The sequence below is a fragment of the Onychostruthus taczanowskii genome, unplaced genomic scaffold (assembly GCF_017590055.1).
Source record: "Onychostruthus taczanowskii isolate IOZ18803 unplaced genomic scaffold, ASM1759005v1 scaffold10, whole genome shotgun sequence".
In the NCBI taxonomy this organism is placed as follows: Eukaryota; Metazoa; Chordata; class Aves; order Passeriformes; family Passeridae; genus Onychostruthus; species Onychostruthus taczanowskii.
Window position 1 is genome coordinate 9,126,386 of NW_024496526.1, and position 25,470 is coordinate 9,151,855.

At 39.5% G+C, this 25,470-nt stretch overlaps 1 protein-coding gene across 1 annotated transcript; it reads right to left on the reverse strand.

Annotated features, from left to right (window-relative positions):
• Positions 1 to 2,285: 2,285 nt before the first annotated feature.
• On the reverse strand, positions 2,286 to 24,145 carry CFAP221 (cilia and flagella associated protein 221). The gene is made up of 25 exons (XM_041407661.1): positions 23,838 to 24,145; positions 22,141 to 22,319; positions 21,616 to 21,716; positions 20,531 to 20,617; positions 20,330 to 20,425; positions 18,988 to 19,088; positions 16,665 to 16,768; positions 15,604 to 15,763; positions 15,050 to 15,170; positions 14,852 to 14,963; positions 14,527 to 14,632; positions 13,707 to 13,794; positions 12,539 to 12,628; positions 11,573 to 11,668; positions 10,265 to 10,355; positions 8,563 to 8,690; positions 8,041 to 8,121; positions 7,541 to 7,648; positions 7,268 to 7,423; positions 5,658 to 5,816; positions 5,183 to 5,277; positions 4,577 to 4,666; positions 4,254 to 4,373; positions 3,308 to 3,337; positions 2,286 to 2,702 (listed from the first exon to the last, which is right to left on the reverse strand). Exons 2-25 carry the CDS (start codon positions 22,271 to 22,273, stop codon positions 2,579 to 2,581), a joined length of 2,577 nt encoding a protein of 858 aa, XP_041263595.1. The 5' UTR covers positions 22,274 to 22,319; positions 23,838 to 24,145; the 3' UTR covers positions 2,286 to 2,578.
• Positions 24,146 to 25,470: the final 1,325 nt, after the last annotated feature.

The following is a 25,470-nucleotide window of genomic DNA, read 5'->3' on the forward strand; positions in this document are numbered from 1 at the left end:
GACAGAAGAAAACCTGCAGAAAAAAGACCAGATGACAAAAAACCCTTCACCTGGACCTCAGAATAACTGAACCCTGCATTACAAATTCAAAGGTAACAGGGTTTCTTTAGTTTATTAAATATTCTTGTGAGCTGAGTATATAATTTTACCCATTTCTTTACATTGGACACATTGCTGTTTTTCTCCCAGCCTTCTAATAAAATATAATTAATTTGCATTTTAAAGACCTTGATGGGTTTTCTCATCATGGAACAGTAAATGAGATTAATAATCCTGTTACTGAGCACTTAAATTCATGGATCATTTCCACAGTAGCATTTTCTTAATTTTTAAAACATACCTTTTATTTGATTTAGAGGTTAGTGCTAATTTATGTAATAAGAGGGAGAAAAGCTGAAGAGTGAGTCAGTGTTTATTAACCTTGCTAATAGGACAGGTTTTTTCAGGCAAAATGGATATATCTCAATTAGTGAAACGGTTGCATTGTCATTTAGCCAATTAATCCTTTCCAAACAAGGGAAGCAGTAGCAATTTTACTTGAAGTGAATGGAAATAAACTTCTCTGCACATTCTGCACATCAATTTACACATTTTAACTTTCCCACTTGCATCAGTAAAAATGCAGCCCTTAGATTACCCAAATAAGGCATATTTTCCATTATATCACTCCTTCTTCTTCCAATTAATTTTCTGCAACATCTCACTCCTTTTCATCAAACACTGAACACAGAACTATGTAAAGCCACAAACTGCAGGTTATAATTCTTAAGGTTCATGTCCCATTTCTGGAAGTGTTCAGTAGTCAACCAGGGGTTGACTTAAGTGGTCTTATGAAAACCTAAGACTTCAGATAATTTAGCCAAATTTCATGTTTTTAGACACAGCTGGGCTGGCTCTGATGGTTTATCACCTCCATATCCTGGAGAGATATAAAGCAGACATCTGCACATTACCATCAGTCCCTTTGAATTTTAGGAAGATTTTAGTGCAAGGTAATGGATTTTCTTACCTTCTCTGCACACTGAAACTTGGCCCCTAAAAACCTTAAAATATAGAAAGGAGGATCACTTCTACAGAAAGGGAGTTGATTTCTTTGAAGGCTGGTGTCTATCGCTGGAGAATGGAGAAGCATGATTAATTTCCATTGGGATGACCAGGAAACTGTTCTGGAGAAGGGAGGCAGGGTGATACTGCTGTAAGAAAAAGAGATTAAGTTTGTTTAATCACTATTGTTTCTGGACACTTATTCCATCTGTACTAGACTAGATATTTAGCTGATAGATAACAGTTCCAAAGAATTATCTATGTTTGATTTACCTAAGCAGTGAATTATGAACTGTGAATGCTTTCACTGTAAACTCTGCTCATGTTTTTGATCATGTTAAAAGACATATTCAACTCTTAGCTCATCTCTTAAAAGATCAACTGCTTCCCTCAGGACTCCTAGAAGAAAAAAAACCCAATGTGTACAAGTTCAGGCAGTTGTTTGTAGTTAGAGAAATCTGCAGATATCCAGACCTGCATTCTGAACAATCCCTTGTCAATTAGACAGTTAGCAGAAACTTAGCCGCTTTTTGTTTCTTCTAAATGAGCAGAGATAGTTTGTAGCTAGTATAATACATGCTATTCTACAGTTTTTCACCCCGTTTTCTCATTGTCTGTCTCCCTGAGGTTTTTACAAGTTGTCTACACAGATCACTCTCTGAAATAAACTTCTTTTCTTAGGCATTTTAAGTATATCTGGAAAGAAGTATGGCTCCTAGGAATGTAGTGTGTATTGTTGCAACTTCCATGCCTTTTAGTACAGAAGATTTGTGCTTTTCAGCACAAACAGCCTGGATCACTCTGTAAAATGAGCAATCAATTCATTATGGATAAAAACAATTTTGTCTGAAGTCCAGCCTGCTGACAAGAAAGTAGGAGACATCTCAGCTGCAAGATGATATGCTGAGAAATCTCCTTTCCTAGGAAATACACCCAGAGCATTATAGGTTTCTCATGAGGCTCTGCTGTTCATTCACTCAACCCATGCATGCTTTTGCCAAGACCTGTGCACTTACTGAGTGAAATCCCTGAACAGCTATTGAGACTTGTTTGGACATTGTCTTTGTAGACAGTAATGGTGTCCAAGGCTTCCTTTTCCTTAAAAATATCAAATGTATGATTTACTGTAAAGTCTGAGATTTAGCAACTTACCTGCAAAAATTCAAGGACAGGTCATAACTAAAAAAAAACAAAATCAGAAGATTGTGGTCATGAGGTCTTTTCACATTTTATTTGAAAACTGTGGGCTGTAAACTAATTACCAAACTATTTACATGGTAGTACTGAGGTTTTCTGATCCTTCACACCATAAGAAAATAAGCAAGTGCAAGGCTGAGGTTTCTCACTGGAGTAAACTTTGTGTTTGGGATAGTGAGCACAGTGAGAGTCCTTGACAGAGGTGGCATTACTGGTGGTTCTCTTCTCTCTGCAGATGAAGTTGCTGACCTCACTGAACAAAAGTAGCTGAGGCAGGGGAGGCCTCATACATTAACAGGATAAGCAGGGCCAGGCCATGAACTTTGTAAAATTACTCTTATCCCAGAATAAGGGTTTTATTAACTGCTTTCAGCTTCAATGTCTCCAGATGTTTTCGAATCTTCTCTCCCATCTCACTGTTCTGGAGTTGAAAATGTCCATCTGGACCATTGTGTGGGTCTCTGCAAGAAATTTAAAGCATCATTTGTATTTATAATAATCAGGAATACTACTTAGGAATGTCTTTAAAATCCAGAGAAAGAGACACTCGCAATTTCTTTTCTCATAATGAACACAGGGTATTCCATCACTGATGCCGAACTGAAAAGGGAGTGAAACTATGGAAAGAAAACTTAACTCTTGGCTTGGCCAGTCAGGAAAGTTAACCATCTGACAGGTCAACACAAACTGACTATTACATTTTATCCATGTAGGGACACATGCTGTGATTGCCAGAGCAAGGGCAGCCACATTTGTCCTGGTTTGCCTTAAGGACAGAAATGCTGAAACTGCTGTAGAGGAGCAGTATGTTCTCTGTCACCCAGTGAAACACCACCACCTCAATAACAACAAAGAACCTTTCAGTGACAACATAAAGGATTGGGACTTCATTGTTTGCTGAGAAATTTTTGCTTCCCTCTTTACAAACCCAAAATAATAGAGAAGATTTCAACAAGTAAATATCAATACCCAGAGTTGTCTAATACTAAAAATTATTTTAATTTTTTTTTCTGAAAACGTCTAAGATTTAAGAAAAAAAGAAACTTAAGGTTATAAAATGACTCACCCAGGAACAGCACTGTCCAGCACTGTATCACTGTGGAGAAAAAAGGCCACTCTTTAGTTACTCAAGTTGTCCCAAATCCCCATGTTCTGTCAACCAGTGTCATAAAATGTAAAAACCAGTACTGAGTGCAACACATCTGCATTTTTATAGCAAATTCTTTTCAATCAGTGCTGTAGTAATCACTAGACAGCAATCAGTGTTTTGTCAGAGACCTCACAAAAGCGGTACTGTTTTAAATTTTAATAGCTGACAGCTGAATGGGATTTCAATGCCAATCAAATTACTCCCCTCTAATAGTAAAGCAGACATTCAAATCTCTTGATAGCTCTCAAAGATGAGGTTATCTTGAACATCCTGGTATCTAAGCCACATCATGACCACTTTAAAGAGGGGAGAACTGTTGGACAGAAAAGAATTCACTTGCCCCAAGGTTAAAACTCAGCGCTTTCACCTGTGGTGCTCTGTACTCACTGTCACCCACACTGCCTGCTGTGATGTGTGTTGGGGGAGTGTGAAGCTCAAGCAGAGCAAACATGAAACTCATAAGAAAAGCCAGAGAAAAAAGCACCATGCCAAAGGGAAATTCTAAGGGCCCTTTTCTCTGCCAGCATTAATAAATATCTAACCAAAAGGGTCAATGAAAAGCAAAAGTCACTGCTCCAAGAATGCTGAACATCTCTAAGAAAGCAAGCAAACCGCCTCAAGTGTTAGATCATGCTGATATAACCAAAATCAGAGATTCAGGCCAATGTATGACATTCACAGCCGCCTTCTGAAGTAAAACCCAGAGACTGAATTTGCAGTGCAAATTTGCTCAAAGTACTAGATCTGCTTTCCACTTGTGATGGAGTCCCTAGAGCATCTCAGTATGACTTTCTATGCAATTCTGAAAGGGATGCTTGACTTTAGATTCCATTTCTCTCTCCTAATTTCAAAATATACCTACCTTTCTATTTTTGCTGATTGTTCTTCATCTTCTTCTGAGAGTGCCCCCCCAATCTGTGGAAATTCAGCTTTCACCATCTCTGGAGTAAGAATCATGTTGAACTCAGCTTCATCTGTCTCACTGAAAATTAGTAAGATGATGAACAATTTGCCTTTGTCCTTTTGAAAGTATTTTTTTAGCCAACAAGAACAAAAGTATGTTTTATGCAAAAGACACTTTGTGCTTTTGCTTTTGAGGATCTCTTGGGACAGGTTTTGACACATCCGTACAAGTGGTTTACACAGATTCAATAACAGCATATACAGAACAGAGAAGAAACTTACAGGTCAATTATGTTCTCTTTGTCTCTCTCAGGTAAGTCATTCAGCAGTGGTGGTACATCTGCTGGAAGCATATCTGAACTGTAAGGGTCCCTGTGATGGAAATAGTATTAGTTTAATGTATTAATACTAATGGCATTTTCATATTTTGAAGCTTCACAGCAGTTGCAGTTACAATGAAGATGATGTACTTTTAAATATTTGTGGAAAATCTGGCTGCACCAGAAACTGCTGTGATATGAGGGAATGTGAGCCTGAGAGATGTTGTCTACCACTGGCTGCAAGTGTCCATAAATTAAAGGTTTTACAGACAGATAGAGTTGGTATCTCCTGGTGTCTTCTAGGACTGAGTCAACAAGCTTTCAGGAGAGATGTTATTGAAAGCCCAGACTGGAATTCTCCTTCCTGGGATAGGCATTTCTTTTAATGATACTGCTCTTAATCCACCCTTCTAGGAGCTCAGTTTCTGTTGGTTTTGGATTTCTGAGCAGCAATTAATTCCACCTCTAGGCCCACTTTCATTTGTGGGACTAGTGACTGATCAATTTAGTTACAGGCAGCAGAAACTAGTACAGGACAGAAGATTGGTATTTTCAAATTCTTTCTTACCTAATTGCTGTATTTGTCAGTGTGGGAATGTTAGAAAAAGTGGAATACTCCAGTGGTGAGAATTTTCTCCATTCCATTACACCACAAATCACTTCCTGAAATGACAATTGATATACAATCAGACCTCTAATACATAATGCTATAGGGAGAGAGGCTTGCAGGACAGAGCATCATGGCTGAGAATTGAATCTGGGGAGCTGAATATTTCGAAGATCCTCCCAAGGACATGAAAACACAACAGTGAACACATGGGAAGAGCAAAGAAACGAACGAAGGCATAAGAGACATGGATAAAGCCTAAGTAGAATTAGTCATCCTGACCTATGTCCTGACTATTTAGGTGCATGCATAATTTATATTTGAAAATATTTTCTATCTAGAATGACTCCACCTTCCATTTTGATTCCTTAGAGCAAGTTCTCAGGAAGAACATACCCAAGACACGTACCCATACAATAAACCCAAAAGGCCATACCTTGTGATCCAGAAACTTCTTTTGTGTGACTGGAATACTGGATCCTTTGGGGCATTCCTTGGTAACAATATATTTTGGATGAGGACAAAGATGATATTCAATATTTGATTCACAATAGGCCAAAGGAAGTAAAAATGGAACTAATCCTGGAGTGGGGTTCTAAAAACAATGAAGAGATTATTTTAATAAATTGTTCTGAGTACCATAACAAATCTAATTAATGAAAATTCAGTTCTTACAACTAATGTTGTACTCCCCAGATTCACAGTTTTGTCTTATTGTGACTGCTCTGTTTGGTATGATCCTTCACTTTCTGTACCTTACCCTCAGCCTACAATGTTGTCTGATTTATTCATGCTCCCTACTGTCTAAAATACAGCAATTTAGCTGTTGTCTCAAAGTCTGGAAGAAAAAACTATTGCCTAATTATTCTGAAATCCATTGATGATTCTCTGAATAGTTCAGAATCCAAGAAGAGAAAATGGACTTGCTGTGGTGGAAGGCACAGCACACATGGCTTCACATTTTGCTATCCATTTCCCTGCATTAGCATCTGTTTCTGGATAAAGCCCAGTGCTGGGTAGTGTGGGATCAAGCTGTGCCTGGCTCTCACACTGCTATGACAGAGGGATGAAAGAGATGCACAGAGGATCTCATCAGCACGTCCACCGGAGTCCTGGCTGCGTGTGAGGAGGACGAGTCTACATCCTAGATGTTATGCCAAGGTCACCAGACCAGCACAGTGGGCAGGGCTGGGAGCCAGAGCCACCCACAGCAGGCACAGTGCCATGCTGGTGGGAGATCTGCCTGTGCCCATGCACAGCCCTGCACTGAGCCCTGCAGCTGTCTCTGCCTGCTCAGAGGCACCTTGGGGTCTCCAGGCTGTGCTGCACTGTGGGAAATACCTCCTGCAGCTGGTGACACCCAGCACAATCTACATGACAACAGTAACAGAAAACCCTCCCATGCAAGTGGCAGTGATTTTTTGAATCTCTGTGCCTAACAACTTGGAAATGTGGTTTGGGATGCTGCGAGAACTCTTAGAAACTGTAAGGCAGCAGGATGCAATGTGAGCAGAATTTGACTTCACTTCTCTGTTTACCCAAGGATTAGGCAGATCTGTAGTCACCCAGCTGAACAGGAGGAAAACACTGCACCTATCCCACCTACCTGGGCAAGAATGTGAGGTTACAGATGGACTGAGATGCCAAGATCGTGGCCTTTCCTCTAATGTCCAAATGGGGAAACAAATGGAGAAGAAGAGAGGGATTCCATGGTGTTCCCAGAAACACCATGATCAATGATCATTTGTGGACTGTCAGACTGGAAGAGTCTCCAGTTCTCTGCTTTCTCTGCAATTTTGTCTTATCATCCCTCCCCTGAACTGATCAAAACCCACTCTAAACTGAAATGGTGCCTCTCTCAGTGGGATGAACTCTGTGATTCCTATCTACCAAAGCTTGCACCATGAAGGATTAGTCTCACTCTGGATAGTTTTAAAACCAGTCTGAGTAAGAAAACTTCCCACATATTCCACATCAGGCTTCTGATGAAACAAGCATGCTTCTGCTTCTTTCTTAAGTTCTTTATGGAAGCAAACTCCTACTTACAAAAATGCGAAGTGGGTTGCTCTCTCTTGGGTGGAATAAAGCTTGGGGAGGAACCAGGTGTAACAGGCTGATATCCCCTTCTGCTGCTTCTTTGCCAAAATCTCTCCTCTGAGAGGGCTGCCCCTCAGGAGAAGGAGCTACTTGAATCAATTCATCCTTGAAAAATACAGACATCAAAGATTTTTAGAGTGTAGTAAATCTTTCAGTATAAAACACTGAGACAAAATTAATCAAATAATTGTGGAAACGTAGGGTTGGGAGTGACTTTGTTACCTGGGCTCCCTGCCTCAGTGGTCGGGAAAGTTTTACAGGTTTGTAACTTGTAGCTGCATAGTGTGTACAAACTGGCTGATACTTCATAATGTTGCAATGCTGAGGAACCTAAGTGCAAAGAAAAAAGATGTGCTGCAGAAAGTGACAATAATCACTTTCAGTTAACTCATAAATGGAGTGGAACGCTTGGCTTTATCATGGACACATCATATCTCCATGGTAAAAGACACTTGGAGCGCTCTCCCAGGACAAGATACATAACCAAAACTTTAAGAAGCCATACTTCACCAGAACTTTGAGATACAATAATTTCAGCTGAGGTCTGGAGAGAGGGGAATATTGCTGGCTGTAAACTGGGTACTTATGGAAACTGGTGAGCTTTGGTTTTAATAAAAGCATGCTAATCATACAGCCTTATTAAGGCAACATTTTTACTGGGCTGTGCAAAGGCCATTTAACTGCACAGGTAAGAGAAACATGGGGGAGCTGTACTGACTCACCTTCAAGTCATAAAAAGGAAGAACATGTTCGACTTTCACGTCTGCAGATTCAATAGGAACTGGGCCAAGAGCATCAGGTGCCTGAAACAGAACAGTATTTAAAACCAGTAATATGGTGGGCATTTTGTTTTGTACTGGCAACAATCCATGAGCACAGCTAATTGAAAACATATGGAAATAATTATGCAAATATTTGTTTTATACAGTTTGATATTTCTGTTGTTCTTTCTTGGACTCCAGCATTTCAGTTATTTTTTTTTCTTTTGCTTCTGAAAAATGGGTGTTAACCTGAGCATTAATGTATTGTTCACAATTTTAGGATACAATTAAGAAAATGAAAAGATTTTTTTACTGTTTTCAGCAGAACCCTTAGTAAATCTGAAGTCCTGAATTAATTTGCCAGAACCCTGGAACACCAGTCACACTGTGAAATTTTAATAAAAGGACTATCAATCCTGGGGCCAATGTCTACAACAAAATTCTGTCTAGAGTGCTGACTAATATTTGAGTTACTGTACCTACCAAATAACTGTGTAGTTCATGGGACCTGTAAAAGGGGAATTCAAAAGGCAATATACGATCTTCAGATATTCTGGAAGAAAAGTCCTTATGTTCTTCACTCTTCTCTCCTTTGCTGAAACTCCTGCTTTCTGTCATGAGTGGAAACCAAATATTAAGATTTTGTAATGTATCTTAATACACTGTTTCAGAATAGAATCAAGCCACAAAATGTATTTAACATTTTCCTAAACCAGGATGTCTAGTAATTTAAATGTAAAAAGTAAGGTAATACTTCCTAAAGACTTCAAATGTCACATCTATAAGATATGGGCATAATACCTTGAATAGCAGACAGATTTAATTTCCTCTTTCCTAAAAAGACATCACAGCCCATTCCTTCCAACATGATTCATAGCAAGGCTGAGACAAGTTAGAGGCTTCTTCTCTCTTACACTACATGTCATTATACCTTCTATTTGCAGCATTCCTGCATCTCCTGCATCCTGGGCATTAAAAGTGCCTATCTGCAGAAGCACCTTAGGAAAAGGCCTAATACGGAACAGTGTGTCTCAGGAGCTGTCAAATTGTGTGTGTCTACAAGGGAGTGAGAAATAGGAGGCTCAAATTCTTCTCTGTCTCCTATTTACCCAACTGTGACTCCCATCCAAAGCCAGTTTTCTTCTATGATGTTAAATAACAAGTCACTTTTCCAGACCAGCACGTTAATTTCAGTGTAAAAAAAAATGCAATTGATTAAAAACTTCTGTGAGAAAACAATGAGGACAAAAACTCAACCCAGTACTGGCCACCTGGCAATGTGTCTCATGGTTTCTACTGCTCATTTCACTGAGTTCAGACATCTTGCCTTCATCACATTCAGGTGTCTTTCCCCCTTCCATCCCCCCTGCAGTAAGCTCCTCTCATCCTGGGACTCTCACCTCTTGGGCTCCACCTGATCTGTTCATCTCCCTGTCTCTCACACAGTCCCATCTGTCCTTTCATTGCTCCTCAGGCCTACACACAGAACCACAGAATGGTTTGGGTTAGAAGGAACCTTTAAAAACCACCTAGTCCAACCCTTCTGCCAGGGGCAGGGACATCTATCACTACATCAGGTTGCCCAAAGCCCCACCCAACCTGGCCTTGAACAGCTCCAATGATGGATGACCCACAGCTTCTGCCCTGTTATTAAGTAGATAAACTGCAAGGTTTCTAAGAATATTTAATCACATTTCTTAAACATGGTAAATAATGTGTATGGAAAATAGATGTATCTTGACTACAGCCATTTCCACCCCTTAGCAGGGCCTGTTGCCATAGGATAAGTGGCAATGGTTTTGAACTAAAATAAGGTCGTTTCAGACTAGATATAAGGAAGAAATTTTTTTGCAACAAGGATGGTAAAACACTGGAACAAGTTGCCCAAAGAGGTGATGGATGTCCCATCCCTGACAACATTTAAGGTCAGGCTGGACAGGGCTCTGAGCAACCTGCTCTCATTGAAGATGTCCCTGCCTATTGCAGGGAGGTTGGACAGGATGGCCTTTAAAAGCCATCCAATCCAAATCACTCTATGCCTCTACCTTGTCACACTTCTATTTCTTTCTGGAAAACTCCTTTCTAAGGACTCTATGTTTATACGTAATGCATCTGACACACTGCAACACAACCTGAATTATCATAGGCCATGGCCAAAATATCAACTTGTTCTTCTAATCCTTACCAGACACAGATCCTTCCTCCAGACCTCCAGCCTCCCTGGGCAGTCCACGGAACAGAAGCAATAAACGTTTTAGACGAATCTGAACCAAAATCTGAAAGAATGGTTTTTAAATTCAAGTCAAACACCCTAAGATTTACAGCCATAGAAATACTGTATATGTTGCACCTGTAGTTATTCTCCAGAGCTCACTCAGACACCTCTGCTTGAGAATTTTAATATAGTTTTCTGTTCAGAGAAAATGGGAAAGAAAGATGTAGAATGCATCTCAACTCTATAATGACATTTCACAATAAATACAGTTAAATTTTTAAATTTAGTCTTACAGGTTAATCAGACTTTCTTTTTTTTTTTTTTTTTTCTAGGTCCTAATCTTTCAGCTGTGTTTACTGGCATATACAGATGAAACAGAGGGTGAACAGTCAGTCAAGCAGGGCCATATGAATATTTGTAGCTCTGAGAATGAGGATAGCAAACAGTAACCTGCACTGTGGTTTTGCCCATACCCCACAGGGTAAAAATGAAGAATCCTAGGTTTTAATACCAGATGGGACCATTTGGTTGCCTCTTTATTTGTACAATAAAAAAGAGCATTTAATTTCAAGACCTCAGTATTATAAATAGATTGAAGAATATCCAAACTGGACACTAGAAGAGCAGGACATTTACATCTTTCTTGCTACATTAAGATTTACTGAAGAAAAAGTGTGGTCATGTAAGATAATATTTAAACCAAATGAAGTAAATTATTTTAGTGATTAGTTTTTAGCTTCCAGATCTCTACCTCTGTTATTTGAATTTCTACCTGTTGTTTCCACGTTCTCATCATGTACCATGGCTAAGATCCTCCATCATCAGTAACCTCAGAGGAGCTGGAAGGTGCTGTTCTCTCCCTCTACTTTCCCTCTCCAGATTAAATGACTCCTTACAGAGTAAGTGCTCTAAGCCCTGAACATCTTGGTGGCTCTACACAGAACTCACTCCACCTTATTAAAGTCTTTCTTGTGCTAGGAGCCCAAAACTGGTTGCAGTATTCTGTATGCATTTTCAAAGCTCTTTTGTACAGAAGTATTTTTTACTTTTAAAAAAATCTGAATTTATCTGCATTTGTTTAGTATCAATTGCAATACGAAAGATGAGTTGAATAGAAAACTTACTCCAGATCCTTATTTCCTGTGAGGTAGGGGCATATTTATCAAACTACCAAATCCCTAGCTAGCTGTGAACAGTTCTCACATGCTGGTTGCATGTTCTTTTGTGCTGTTTCCCAGGTGTCATGCCCTCACACTGCATTCTGGTTGTTTACTTTACCTTGTATGCTGCTTGTTGGAATTTTCTGAACATCCTCTTTCTGCTGTCCCAAGGGTCATTATGGAGCAAGTCGAATGTGGGATGGACACTTGGTTGCTGCACAGTGTATTTTTAAAAAAGGGAACAGAAAAGAAAAAGGACAACCCTTTTTACAACTAGATAAGGTAGAACTTTTCTCCATCCCAAGTCATACTTTGGCCTGAATTCGTATGTTATTTCTAAATACTGAAATTGGGCCAGTGAAAATATTTGCAGCATTGGCATTTAACCAGAAGCCTTCACTGCAAGGCTTAATGGGAGGTAATCACCAAGTTTGTGCAGATATAGTACAGAGAATGCAGAGATAATGTGGCATGGTCTGCATCCACACAAATTACCAGCACAGACTGGGACTTCAGTGCACTCCACGGGTATTTGGACAGCAGAGAGAATGGACAGGGGCTCTACCAAATACACAATTTATCTTGCATAGACATGAAGTTGAAACAGCTGTAAGGACTCAAATCAGGCACCCAGCAAAACAAGTATCCTTTCTCCAATAATAGCACATACCCAAAGAAGAGTGAAAGACACCAAAGAGAAGGGCAAAAACATCTAAGTACCAGAAAGGATCCTGTCAATCTGACCTGCAGGTAAAGGTTGGAAATCTTGTGATATGCTTAACTTTACAATGAGGAAGGAGAAAGCTTCTCCTGAGAGATCTTTCAAAAACAAGCAATGAAATCTCAGGTTAGGCCTGCAGATTTTCACTTGACTCTCATATTAGATCAAAACATTAGAAGATGAGTTGTGCATGTAGCATGGTGTTTGCCCTACCTAAAAGTAAAATGAGAAATAAGGCACTGACACAGAAATAGAAATATCAGGAGGAAAAGTATTCAGTGTCAAACATCTATGGCTATTTGTTAGCTTGGGAGGTGATAATTTAGTATGCACATAGCAGGCTCTAAAAACATATGAACAAACCTGGTCGACGTGCCGGGTAACACGTCTGAAGGAAACTTCTACTTCACCCCTCTGAAACTCCTGTTCTATGACAGGATCTCCTCTTTGGAGCTAATTTAAAGAAAAATCACATTAGCACAAAGCATCCAGTGAATTATTTCCTCCATTACAATTAGGGAAATACACCATGTAACACTCTGGAGGGGTTTAACAAAACACAGACTTCATTCCCTTTTAGGGTGTGATTATTGCAATGCTTAAGCAAGTCAAACAAAGTAAAGTAATGTCTTTTCAGGTCTGAGTTTCAATCAAATCTCTGTCCTAATGAAACATGGTTTGCTTTTCATAGCCAAATCAGCAGGATAGGAAATAAGTGCATCTAAAACTAATTCAGTAATACATCAATCTCACAATTTAGATTCTTTTCCACCCATTTCCTTCTTCTTAGTATTAACTATAATGTTTTATATTGTCTAATTCAGTGTACAAATCAAGCCTCTACCCTATGTATAAATAATTTCACTCCCACAAACAGCTGGAAGTCAGTGGGATGCCTGACTACTTGAATACCCAGGAGGCAGGATAAGAGGGACAGGCCCCACTTGTCCCTGAGGGCTGTGCCACACTGGGAAAAATATTTCCTGCCACCAAGTATTGCTTATTGCTCTTGTCACCTCTGTGGAAGAGGACCTGCAGTGACTGGAAGAAATCAAAGACAGAGAGGGTGAAAATGCAGAAGTACAACCTGATGAATTATCTCCCCATGGTTCTGTGTGGGAGTACTGACTGGATCTAGCTCTTTGAATGCAAGCCATTGAGCACAGCAGCTCCTCAGAGGTACAATACAAACAGAATGCTGGATGTGGCCTTGGTGCTGACAGGATTATGCTGGAATGTGGCACTCTGATGAGACTGGGTGGCTGGGTAGAAATCTGCTCACTTGGGCAAATGTTGTTACATTTCTGGTAACACCCTACTCTTCTCTCTGTCTACCTTCAAGATAAAAACACCCCCGAAACAGTGATGCACAGGCACAATAAAGATATGACTGCAGTTACAAGCACAACTAGCACAGGTTTGCATAATGAAGAAAAACTGAAGATGTAGAGAGCTCGATACAATTCACAGTGCACTACATAATCTTAAAGTATAAGATTTTAAATTTACAGAAAAACAATAAAAGGCTAACCTTGTATTGCTCTTCTTCCCTTTGACGGCTTTCAATAATCTCTTTTTTAAACTCCACAGAGATTGGATCACTTCCCTTATGAACTTGCCTGCATTTACAGTGGAGACAAGAAAAATGCTTTACTTAATGCACAGTTTGCTTCATTCAAAGGCTAACAGACTTACTCCCCTCTTCCTGAGGTGCCTAGGAGTCCATGACATTCCATGTATGAGATGACCTGTGGATTTCAAATGAAACCATCATGTGCTTGAAGATCCAACTGTGTTCTGCTTTGCACCACTTGATGTACAACAGAATAATGAAATCATTAAGGCTGGAAAAATCCTCTAAAATCTTTGAGTCCAGCCATTAACCCAACACTGCCTAACACTTCACTAAACTATGTCCACATCTATCAGCACTACATCTACATGTTTTTTGAACACTTTCAAGAGTAATTCTGCTCTTACTCCATTATTCATTTTAGCCTCAATTTATTGACAGCCATGACAAAATCTTCCTTTGGCCTTAAGGGCACAAGATGAGATGCCTGAGAACAAGGTAAGGCAAACCAGGTTTTCAGGAGGTTTCTTTTTGTATGGAACAATAAGGCAATCAAAGTCCTCATAGGGTACTACTATGGATTACTACTGAGTCTGCTCTTAGCAGGAGAGAAAAAAAAATAAAACAACAGTAATTTAGGCTTAAACCAAATATATTGAGACACAAAATGGCAGCATTCTGCACTAGTGAACATTGCATACATCATTCATAGAGGCCTTGGTTAAGCAAATCCCAGTCTTGTTATCATGGTTAATTAACATGGTTAACTAACACTTACCACTTTAGATGATTTGCTTCCTCTTCCTGAACATTTTGTTTAACTTTTAGTTGAAATACAGCATCCTTCATCTGTCTTGTTTTTTTCCCTTTGCCTTGGGACACGGCTGCAGGAACATCAGAAACCCAAATCACACCTTGGTCTAGATTGGATTTTTAATTGTGAAAAACATCCATTAAGATAACTGTACCCATTAATACATAAAGCTAAGGAGAGAGTTCTCACAGAAACAACAGTCACATCACATCAGCAATTCTGAAGCCAAGCTCCTCATCAGAGCTACAAATAATGCTAAGACCAAATTTATGCTGCTTAATTACTCTACCTTCTTTTATGTCCTTTAACTTCAATTTGCCTGGTTCCTGAATCAAAACAGTAGCTACAGCATACGGATTTGACAAGTCTGTGGGGAATCTGAGGTTCTGGTATTCAATTTCCTATGAGATATAAATTAATAGGAAGAAACTGAAACATGGAAGAGTTCCAGCCCAGAAAAGTACTTGTAAATATTATCTTTTCACACCTTTAGTTTTTGAGCAGGCTTCGACTGTAGTTGGCTGAACCGGTCTCTTCTCCACAACACAGGTTTTCTAGACACAGCTTTTTTCTCTGGATGACTTTGTTGTTCATCAAAATATTCTTTTCTAGATGTCAGAAGGACACATATTCCTTTCATAAGTATTCTCTAAATGGCAGATAAGTCAAAATTTTCCACAAAAAAAATTAAGTACAGTCCAAAAGGCTCAACCCCCCTGGCCCAGCATCTTGCAAGGCCTCAACAATAAGAATAATGAGTGGGAATGACAGAAGCTGAGGATGCTCAACATTTCTTTAGGGAAATGTAACTTCTCATTATATTTATTGTGTTTGTTACATTTCATGTAAATTAAGGATGTTCTAATCAAACTGTGTAAAAAAGCAGGTACATGTATCAATAGTAGAATTACTTCAGTGCATGGTAAGTCTCCAAAGAAACCAATGCTTAAAAAGATCATAGCAAAATTGTATGAAATCTTATTACATGAATATCTTTTAGAACTGGGCAAAACCACTCCAAGACCAGTCAGCCACACATACATCAGAGCCCCATGTGGTATTGATGTTCCTGTGAATACACACACATAGGGTTTTGAGTGAAACTCTGAAATCCGTAACTGCATTGCCATTTGTGCTGTTCCATACTCAAGTGGGGAATACTTCACAGTTACTTTGACTTTTCCATTGGCTGGAATGATTCCTGTGATTAGAGGAGAAAAACAGTAAGAGTCCATATCAGCCCACTTAAGTGTACTGGAACTCATTCTGGGCTACTTTTTTTTAAACAACTTAATTGTTTGAATGGATGGTAGTAGGCATGGAAAATCTTTCTGGTCTCAAAGCATCTTTCAAAAACTATGTCTTGCTGCCAGATAATAGAAGGTATTTTGCAATAGCAGAGAGATTTGACAGTAGGGCTATAATATTTCATACTGCTGTGAAAATGACTGCCTGTTTATATGTAGAAATTCTGCACCTGCATCTGCTGGTCTTAACTCTTTGGCACTTTCTGCTTTCATGGGCAAAGCATTTATAAACATATTCCTCTGTGCTTTTCCAAGCTAGGGGACTCATCTGGATTTGATGCATTACCTGTCTCTGCTTGACCTTATTTCCTTACTACCTATTCCATTATTTTCTCAAACACTTTAACCACTATTCACATCCCTAAACATTCAGGGCCTTTCCCAACCTAAGTGATTCTATGATACTGTGATTACTCTGAGCACAGTGGCTTTGAGTAGGAGCTGAGACTTTTTAGTGCTTTTCAGATGACCTTCAGCCATAGTTTCAGGTTACCAAAATTTCTGACTTAAGTTTTACTGGTATAACCCTATTTCAGGGCTATTCTTCTGGGAAAATAAAGGCTGCATGGACCATTTGGAACATCCCATATTTTGTCAAAGCTGGGCATTACCTAAAGAAACTTACAGCCAAGATGGCTATTTGGCACGAGGCTGAAAATGACTGGCAGCATTTACCTGCAAAAGCTTTGCCTGAGGCAACGATTTTTTTCTGTACAGCACTGAATACAATGTCACAAGTAACTACACTTAATAGATACAGATTTAACATTTACAATTTTAAAGAATTCAATCTACCAAATGTCGGCTGGACAGTGAAGGCTCTGTGAGGCTGAATAATATCAATGTGGAATTCAAAATCTATGGGACAGCTGCACTGCAGTGGGATAACATACTCCTTACTGAAAAGAGAGAAAGGAAAAATTATGTTAATCAAAGTACAGTTGGTCATCAATTACAAGCTGGGAAATTGTATTATACACACCATGCACTAAATTACCTGCATTCAGGGGGCTGGGTTACTTATTAATGTGAAAATCATAATTTCTCACTGTGCCAAAAGAGCGAAATATTTCAGATCTTTCATCCTCCCAGGAAATAAGAGCTAAATCTTGATTTGAATGCTGGACATTACTTTCTCCTACCCATACAAAATTTGCTTATATAAAAATTTTAAAAATTACTTTTTGGAAGTTATTTATGCAAATCCTCAAATTCCTACAGACTGTAATATCTAGCAAGTACAAACAATGCAAACTAGAGCAACAATGAGTACAGAACCAGAAATCAGCCTTTTCCCATGGCCCTCCTCATGAAAGACAACAAGAAAAGGAAGTGTTGAAAACTCCAACACATCAGAATGACTGAACTTTAACCATTGTAGAAATAATGGTGCTGGGGCTGAATTTTCAGAATAGTCTCATGCAGGTTATGTGAGGAGTATTAGCACACATCTTTTCAACCTGTCTTGCCTTTGCATGCAAGTGTTTTCACAGACCAAACTAAACACAAAAGCATTGGTGCACCACCATTCATCACCCTGCAAATCAAGATCCATTTACGCAGGCTTATTTCTGTTTTTTATCAGTTCTCTGAAATCCTACCCTGCTGATTAGCAAAGAATGCATGTTACACAGTGTTCCTCTGGAAAACACATTTTAAAATGCCTAAAGAAATAAGCAATAATAGCCACGTTCTTTTTTCTCTGCCTCACTATGGCCTGTTCACAAAGAAGATGCAATGGCAGACTGGGCAGGCAATTGGTTTTAGGGGATACTGCAGCTTGAACAGCAACCAAAGTGCCTTAAAAACAAGCCAAATATGCCACCTGTTACCTAATAAATCTTCTGTACCTAAGGAGAATGGTGGGTGGTAGAATATCGATTTTATCTTACATTTATGGAAGTAAAAGGCAGTTTTTCCACTGAATTCATGGGCTATGAATTGAGCCCAAATTTTATTGGGTTCTGTAAAGTACCAGCTACATCAGAAAGCTTTCATTTTAGAAACTTCTTCATAGTTTACTGCTGAAAAATACTGGTAAAAATTAAGGTTTGAAACGACAAGTTTTGTTTTCAGGAATTATTCCAAATTTCCTCAGGAGTATTTTTGGGCATCCCTGCTGTGTTAAAAAAAAATTCACATTATTTAAAATTATATTTTATTCTCTTTCTAATATCTTCTCTGTACTCTGAGAGATGAAAATTCTGTATACTCCAGCACTAAAATGGAGCAAATAACAGAATCCAATCATGCCTAGAGGCCCCAGAATATCAGGAGTTATGTTCAGTCCTGTGAAAAACTCGCAATGTTATGATTCACTGAAGTTCAACAGACTAAAGGGCATTAGAAAAACAAACAAACAAAAAGACACAAATGTTATTCTGCAGTGCTTGGCTCATTTTTACTACAGAATTTTGCATGTTTCTTGTATGTGCCTTTCCTATTAATATTTCTGTGCTTCAGTAAAATTCATGAGTCACTATCAACTCATAGGCTAAGACAAAACCACCTACTAAGACTTTTAGTTCCTAGAATTCACTCAAATCTTTACACTAACACAAATCACCATAACTACAACTAACATAGCAAATATACTGCACAACCGGGCCCTAATAAACAGAATCTGCCTTCTTTTCCCCTTCTCAGTTCCTATTAACAGCTATTATTGATTAGTTCAAGAGAACAGCCAGTGTTGTATCCATGCAATAGACAAAGTAAAATGAAGTCTACCTCATTAAATACTTTTAAATACAAGAAGCAAAAATAACCAGCCCCATCTTCATATATATTTAGTTCCCAGTTCCTATTAACAGCTATTATTGATTAGTTCAAGAGAACAGCCAGTGTTGTATCCATGCAATAGACAAAGTAAAATGAAGTCTAGCTCATTAAATACTTTTAAATACAAGAAGCAAAAATAACCAGCCCCATCTTCATATATATTTAGTATTTATGTTATGGTGAATGTGCACCTGAAACTGTTCATATACAGAATTATTTTGCAGTCCAGACGGTAGCTGAGTTTCTTAAAGGCTTTCAACATTATGTTTTATGAATAGAGGAAAATGGGATTGGGCATGTCTTGCAAAATGCAGACAAATGTCTGTCCTTAACTCACCTCTGACCAATTGATACATCAGACAGATTTATAAATGATGGAAATTCTACAACATTCACAGCAGGGTAAGCATGCATGGGAACAACAAAGGTATCATCTCCCTACAAACAAACAAGCAAACAAACAAGCAAACAAGTGCAAATATTTATATCTTACAATAAGTAAATCATAGAATCATATAATGTTAAGGGTTGGAAGGAAGCTTAAGGATCATCCAGTCCCAACACCCCCTGCCATTGGCAGGAACTCCTCACACTAGACTGGGCTGACCAAGGCCTTATCCAACCTGGCCTGGAACACTGCCAGGCTTGGGGCATCCCCATCTTCCTGGGCAACTGTTCCAGTGTCTCACCACCCTCACAGTAAAGAATTTCTTCCTAATATCTAACCTAAATTTCCTGTCTTTCAGATTTTACCCATTACTCCTTGTTCTATTACTACAGTTCCTGATGAAGAGTCCCTCTCCAGCTTCCTTGTAGTCCCTTTCAGATATTGGAAGGCTGCTATGAGGCCTCCATCCAACCTTCTCTTCCCCAGGCTGAACAGGCCCAACTTTCTCAGCCTGGTATGGAAATAAAAAGTTTCTCTAGTAGTTGGCCAGTAAGTGGGCATAAAGCATTTTCAAAATTATCACTGTGTTGTACCTCAGAACATTGATATTCTACTTGCTTTCAGTATCTTTCTGTCTTTCCATATTTTATGCAACTTTCTAGAGTTCTTCAGAGCTGCTCAGCTAAGTCATTACATCAGTGTGGCACAAAGACTGATCTACTGGCAAAGAACAGCAGAATCTATCACTATAGTTCCTGATGAAGAGTCCCTCTCCAGCTTCCTTGTAGTCCCTTTCAGATATTGGAAGGCTGCTATGAGGCCTCCATCCAACCTTCTCTTCCCCAGGCTGAACAGGCCCAACTTTCTCAGCCTGGTATGGAAATAAAAAGTTTCTCTAGTAGTTGGCCAGTAAGTGGGCATAAAGCATTTTCAAAATTATCACTGTGTTGTACCTCAGAACATTGATATTCTACTTGCTTTCAGTATCTTTCTGTCTTTCCATATTTTATGCAACTTTCTAGAGCTCTTCAGAGCTGCTCAGCTAAGTCATTACATCAGTGTGGCACAAAGACTGATCTACTGGCAAAGAACAGCAGAATAAGTCATATAATCTTGCCTACTGCTCTGGGATGTTTACAGAGAAAAATTTTTAATGCCTTAAGTTAAATATTCCAATCAAGACTCATTGGGAATAAATCTGTGTGACTCTAGAAGATTAACTATACCTTTATCATTATCATCATACTTGTTTTATTCTGTTACATCTCTGTGTTTTGCAATGAATCCTCACCTCACAGTGAATTCGGATGCAGTCATAGTAATACCTCCATTCATCAGGGCAAAAGTCAACAGTAACCACAAGGGACAGACCAGGGACAAGCCGGTGCTAGCAAATGACCCAAAACAAGACAGAAGCCATGTAAAAGCTGCTTATATGGCACAAAGCCTGTGCTGCATGCAAAGAGCAGCGTGAAGACTTTCTGGCACTTACTGTTTTGTTGTATTTGATCTGAAAATATATCGTCTGGGGTGGTATTATGTTAAGGTTTACTGCCTTGGTAGAAATATTTATCAGCTTCTGCAGAACAAAAGAAAACAAAAACCACAAAACACTTTACAATATAATAGGTCAGTTAAGAATGCCAACTATATTTTTTGTAAAACCTTCCATAGCAAGAAGTAATAATTTTTACTTTAGTAGACATAATTCTAAATATGGTCTGAATTTAAAATAAAATTATGCAAAACTTACATCCTGCATTTTTATTCTTTGGAAACAAGTCACAATTTTTAACCAAGGAATAACAGTTAGTCGTGCTACAAAGATGCTGCTATCAAATCAATTTCTGATGCTGTTTCGCTTATGTGCAAAAGGAACAAATATTTTATTTGGAACAAACAATTTATTGATCACTTTTAGGGACATCTGAAACAACAAGAATTAATAATACTTCATGGTTCTGTTTTGGTGTATAATCAACAGACTTTTGGACAGTGACAGTTCAGCCTGCAAAGCCTCCTGCATTTGTTTACTTTCATTACATTCAGAGAACCTAGTCCAATATAACTACCAACCTCTGTCTCAATACACTTAAAATATGAATAACAAAGGCACACAAAGGGAAAGCAGAGAGTAGAAAAGGAAATACCCAAACCATTCACAAGGAAAGGCAATCAAATCTATGCACAGAATTTCCTTTCTCAGAATAAATTGTTCTTGGCAAAAGACCAGAGGTGCTTTCAAAACTTTCCCACCAGTGAACATGTTTGCAGACACAGTGACAGTCCAAGGACATTTTGAAAACAAGTCTCTTGTGGAGTTAAAGGCCAAATCCTTCATTCATGATGTGCAAGTCACACACCACAAACACTGATGCAGACAAGGGAAACAGGGAGTATAAAGGATGGTGATGCTCACAGCCTGGTACTCATCTCTTTAGTTACCACAGGGCCACTGAATTTAAGTGCTGCTTTTTAGAGCACTCCACAGGGCAAAGGCCTCAAGACCACAAGGAGTCAACTCAGATTCTGCAGTCCTTTTATGAGCCCCAAGGGGATCTCTGCTCCAGAGCTTACCAGCATCTGTTGGTGATGTTTTCCAACTTCATACCCTCCATAGTGTAATACAGCAGGCTCAGCCTGTACAACCCCGCTCCTCTGACATTCTGAATAAATCTCTACAGATCACAAAACAGGGAGAAAAAGAGAGCAGAAGCACACATGAGTAGTACTTACATTGAAGCAATCTAGTTATGCTGTACTGATTTATTATCAACAAAAAATATATATATATATTATTTCTCCATTTAAGCAGGCATGAATTTATAAACGGAAAGTTATGGCACCATCCACTACCCAAGCAGATCCATGACCCTGCCACCAGCTCATCTCTTGGCATCATGGCTTCAACAAGCCACCCAAAGCTTTAGGGTCAGCCAGGATCAGCACAGCCACTATTTCTTTCCTGACTACCCCTCCCATGATTTAAGCTCTCAGGAAGCTGCAATTTAAGCAACAGGATGGGAGTTGCAAAGAAAATAACAGCCAAGTGTGTCCTAGTATTGCCACGAGGTTGGGAACAGTCAGGGAGCAGGAACTTACTTGATTCCAGCAGGTGACTGGGGACAGGTCTTTTTTTAGGTTCCTCCACGAGGCTGCTGAGGAGACTGGGTACTTTCTTCAAGGACCCCCGTGTGACAGTGATGTCTGGGGAGGCTGACTGAACCAGGTCCATGTTAGGACAGAAACAGGCTCTCACTGGCACTAAAATTCCTCAGTGCCTGTGGCCAAATGAAAACAACATAACAATCAAAATATCTTCTTTCACACTGGTACTACCTGTTGCCTAAAACTGCCTAAAAGCATTTAGGAGAGGGAGCTACTTTTTTTCCCCTGCTGAAGTAGATTACTCTGTGTGTGCAAAGTACAAGGAGAGAAGGATTCCAGAAAACCTCACTCCCACTGCAAGGCTCAGCACTTTGGGCATCTGTTCTAAGGCTTGCTGGGGACATTTGCTTTTCAGGTCTGTGTATAACACCTCTGTTCTCCTTCATGTCCCCCAGCAAAGAGGAAGAGAGCAGGTTCTGTTATTTCCACTATCTGAACTGATTTCTGCAGACATGTTCTTTCAATCTCTCCTAGGTGTTTGAGTTGTTAACTTGCAGATTAATTTTTAATTTTTAAATATTAATATGAGGCATAAGAAATCAGGCATTTGAATATTTTGTTTGGATAGCATCATCTGGGTCATTTGTTCAGTGAAGATAACTGTAAACACAAAAAGCCATGGGCATTACAGGTCCTGTGTTAAGTTATGCAGTTATCAGAATATAAACTTCTCTAATGACAAGTGCAAATTTTACATAATAAAGACACCAGGCATGAACTATCCACCAGAAATTATCTTCATAAATAGAGCACACAGAGCCCTTGGCTCTTTTAGGAAATGGAGAACTGCATGGAGACAAAGATACAATACTTTTGGAACAAATACTGAATTCAAAAGCCATGCTGGGATTTTCAGCCCTCAAGCAGGCAGCACTCAACAGTTTCAAAGCTGAACCATTACTCCACCTCCTCCATTACATTTTATGGTCTCATCTCTGGTATTTGTCTGATTTTCCAGTCTGCTTTAGATCTTTCAGGCACAACTTGAGAGGTGCTTCAAGCTCATAAAGTGCTGTTCTGATTTATGGTTTTGTGCAGTATTAAATAATAAATAAGCAAGAAGCTTAAAATAATGTGCTACCAGGACCCTGGCCTTCATAATATTTTCCACTCAATAACACCAAGCACAAATTTTCCACTCACAACAGAAAACCTGTAAGAGGAGCTGCATTATTGTGCACAAGAGTAAATTTCTTCTGATGTAGCAAGACCAAACTCAGACAAAAAACACTGCAAAAAAAATTCTAAACATAAGGATAAGGCTTACATTTTTTCCACTTGTGTTCTTCAACTTTAATTTATATCACTGCCACCCTCTTCCTCCTGGTCAGCATTCCACATCAGGAATGCAAGGTTGGAAAAGGTGTAGGCAGACATAAGTCTCCTCAAAGGATTCCTGGTATAACCTTTTCAGTAATTTACAGTGATGATGCCATCATGGCTCACCAACTTCAATAACACGCTGCGTGCTGCTCAAAGGGCTAATACAGGACAAATCCTTAAGGTCCTGGAATGTCAGAATACCTGATGTTCTTAAATTTTCCAGACAGCTGTGTCTATGGAGAATTCGTGCGCGTGTGTGAAGCCACCAACAGAGCTGTGAAACCCTGGGAGCCCGTGGCGAAACTCACCCCAAGCGCCCTCAGACCAGCTTATCGCCCTTCTCCTTCCTTGCCAGCGCTCGGGCTTTCTAATCCCTTCTAGCGCCTCGGAACTTCTCGCACACTTCACCACAACGAAGGGTGAGCTGCAAAGCCATCACAGCTGCGAGAGGCTGGAAAAGGCATCGCTGTGCACAACCCGTACCTGCCGCGGCCACAGCCCGAGAGAGATCCGGCACAGCCCGGTTGCCCCGGTCAGCCCTCCCGGAGCCCCGGCACAGCCCGGTTGCCTCTGTCAGCCCTACCGGAGCCCCGGCACAGCCCGGTTGCCTCTGTCAGCCCTCTCCGAGCCCCGCGGCCCGGCCCGGCCCGGCCCTCACGGCGGCCCCGCGGCGGTCGCTCGGCAACGGGGCAGCCGCGCTGGGCCGTACTATTCAGCGGCTGGGCAGGATCCCAACAGCGGCACTCCGGATCCTCTGCCGGCGAAAAGTACAAAAAAAGAATAAAAAACACCCCCCACTTTTTTTTTTTTTTTTTTTTTTTTTTTTTTTTTTTTTTTTTTTTCCCCAATAAGCATCATTTTCAGTACTCCCAGTGTGGCCTCAGACAGAGCACAGGCACTTCTTTCCCTTTAAAAACTGTCATCTGTTAACAACTCAGTTGTACTTACTTGGTTTAAAACAGATTTTGAAAGGTTTATTGCAATATTATTTTAAAAAATACACCATCTTTTTCTCTTTCCTTCCCCTCACCTTTCCCCACTTTGATGTTCTTGCTTTCAGGATTAAAGGACCATCCCTTGGAAAGAACTCCTGGAAACCTTTCTTCAGTGTATTTTTATATTACCCACAAATTATGAAGATTTTTTCCTAAATGGATACAGGGGAGAAGAGAAAGCAAAGAAAGCAAAGTTTTCTTCCTTCCCCCCCGCCCTTAAGACAGGTGATCTGGACTAAGAATAAAATAATTCACTTTCAGTTTTTCTAACACAGGGTAAAATGTGTCCAAAAGTAGTGCAACATTCATTTTGGATAAAAATGTAAGCAAGAAAAGCTTCAGATAAAATTCAGATCCCAGAACATAGTTCCCATACTTAGCAAGATGTAATTGCTTGTGGTTAGAAAAAACTATTCCTAACCCTTGACATGATGTCTTAAATATAGGCTTAATATAGAAAGCCAGAATTATTTCCACGAGTTTTTTCCTTACAAATTCTAAAAATGAAATTGTTCACTTTCAGTTTTTCTAACATAGAGGTAAAATAGAGTATATTTCTCCTCACAATTCACAAGTACATTTGTCTGTTCAGACAGCGAGAGCTGAGTGCAAACCAAAAACCATGTCTGCTTCCACATCAGAGGGTCTAAACATGATGCACCTCTGGAGAAGCACTCTGTAAAGTTTCCTGGGAACAGCAAATGAGTGGAAAAGGTAGGTGAAAAGAGTGCCAACAAACCTGCAGATTTCCTTGGGAAGGCTGATATAAATAAAGAATGTTAACCAGGGTTTAAATAGGTGATTCTTGCCTCAATTTTATCTCTATTCCAAATGTCAGATGAAAAATGTTCGGACTGATTGTCAAGCTGTAGTAAAGTCATTGCAAACAATTTAATTATTTAGCAAAGGGAGGAGAAAATTTAGTTGTTTCAAGCACTAATGGAAT

What these genes read in the sequence shown, in the direction of transcription:
- CFAP221 (XM_041407661.1), bottom strand. Translation starts at nt 22,273, where the DNA reads ATGGACCTGGTTCAGTCAGCCTCCCCAGACATCACTGTCACACGGGGG. An exon ending in GTTAAAGGACATAAAAGAAG is followed by an intron (nt 14,633 to 14,851) that starts GTAGAGTAATTA and finishes ATGTTCCTGCAG; the next exon opens with CCGTGTCCCAAGGCAAAGGG. An exon ending in CTGGACAGTGCTGTTCCTGG is followed by an intron (nt 2,703 to 3,307) that starts GTGAGTCATTTT and finishes AATTTCTTGCAG; the next exon opens with AGACCCACACAATGGTCCAG.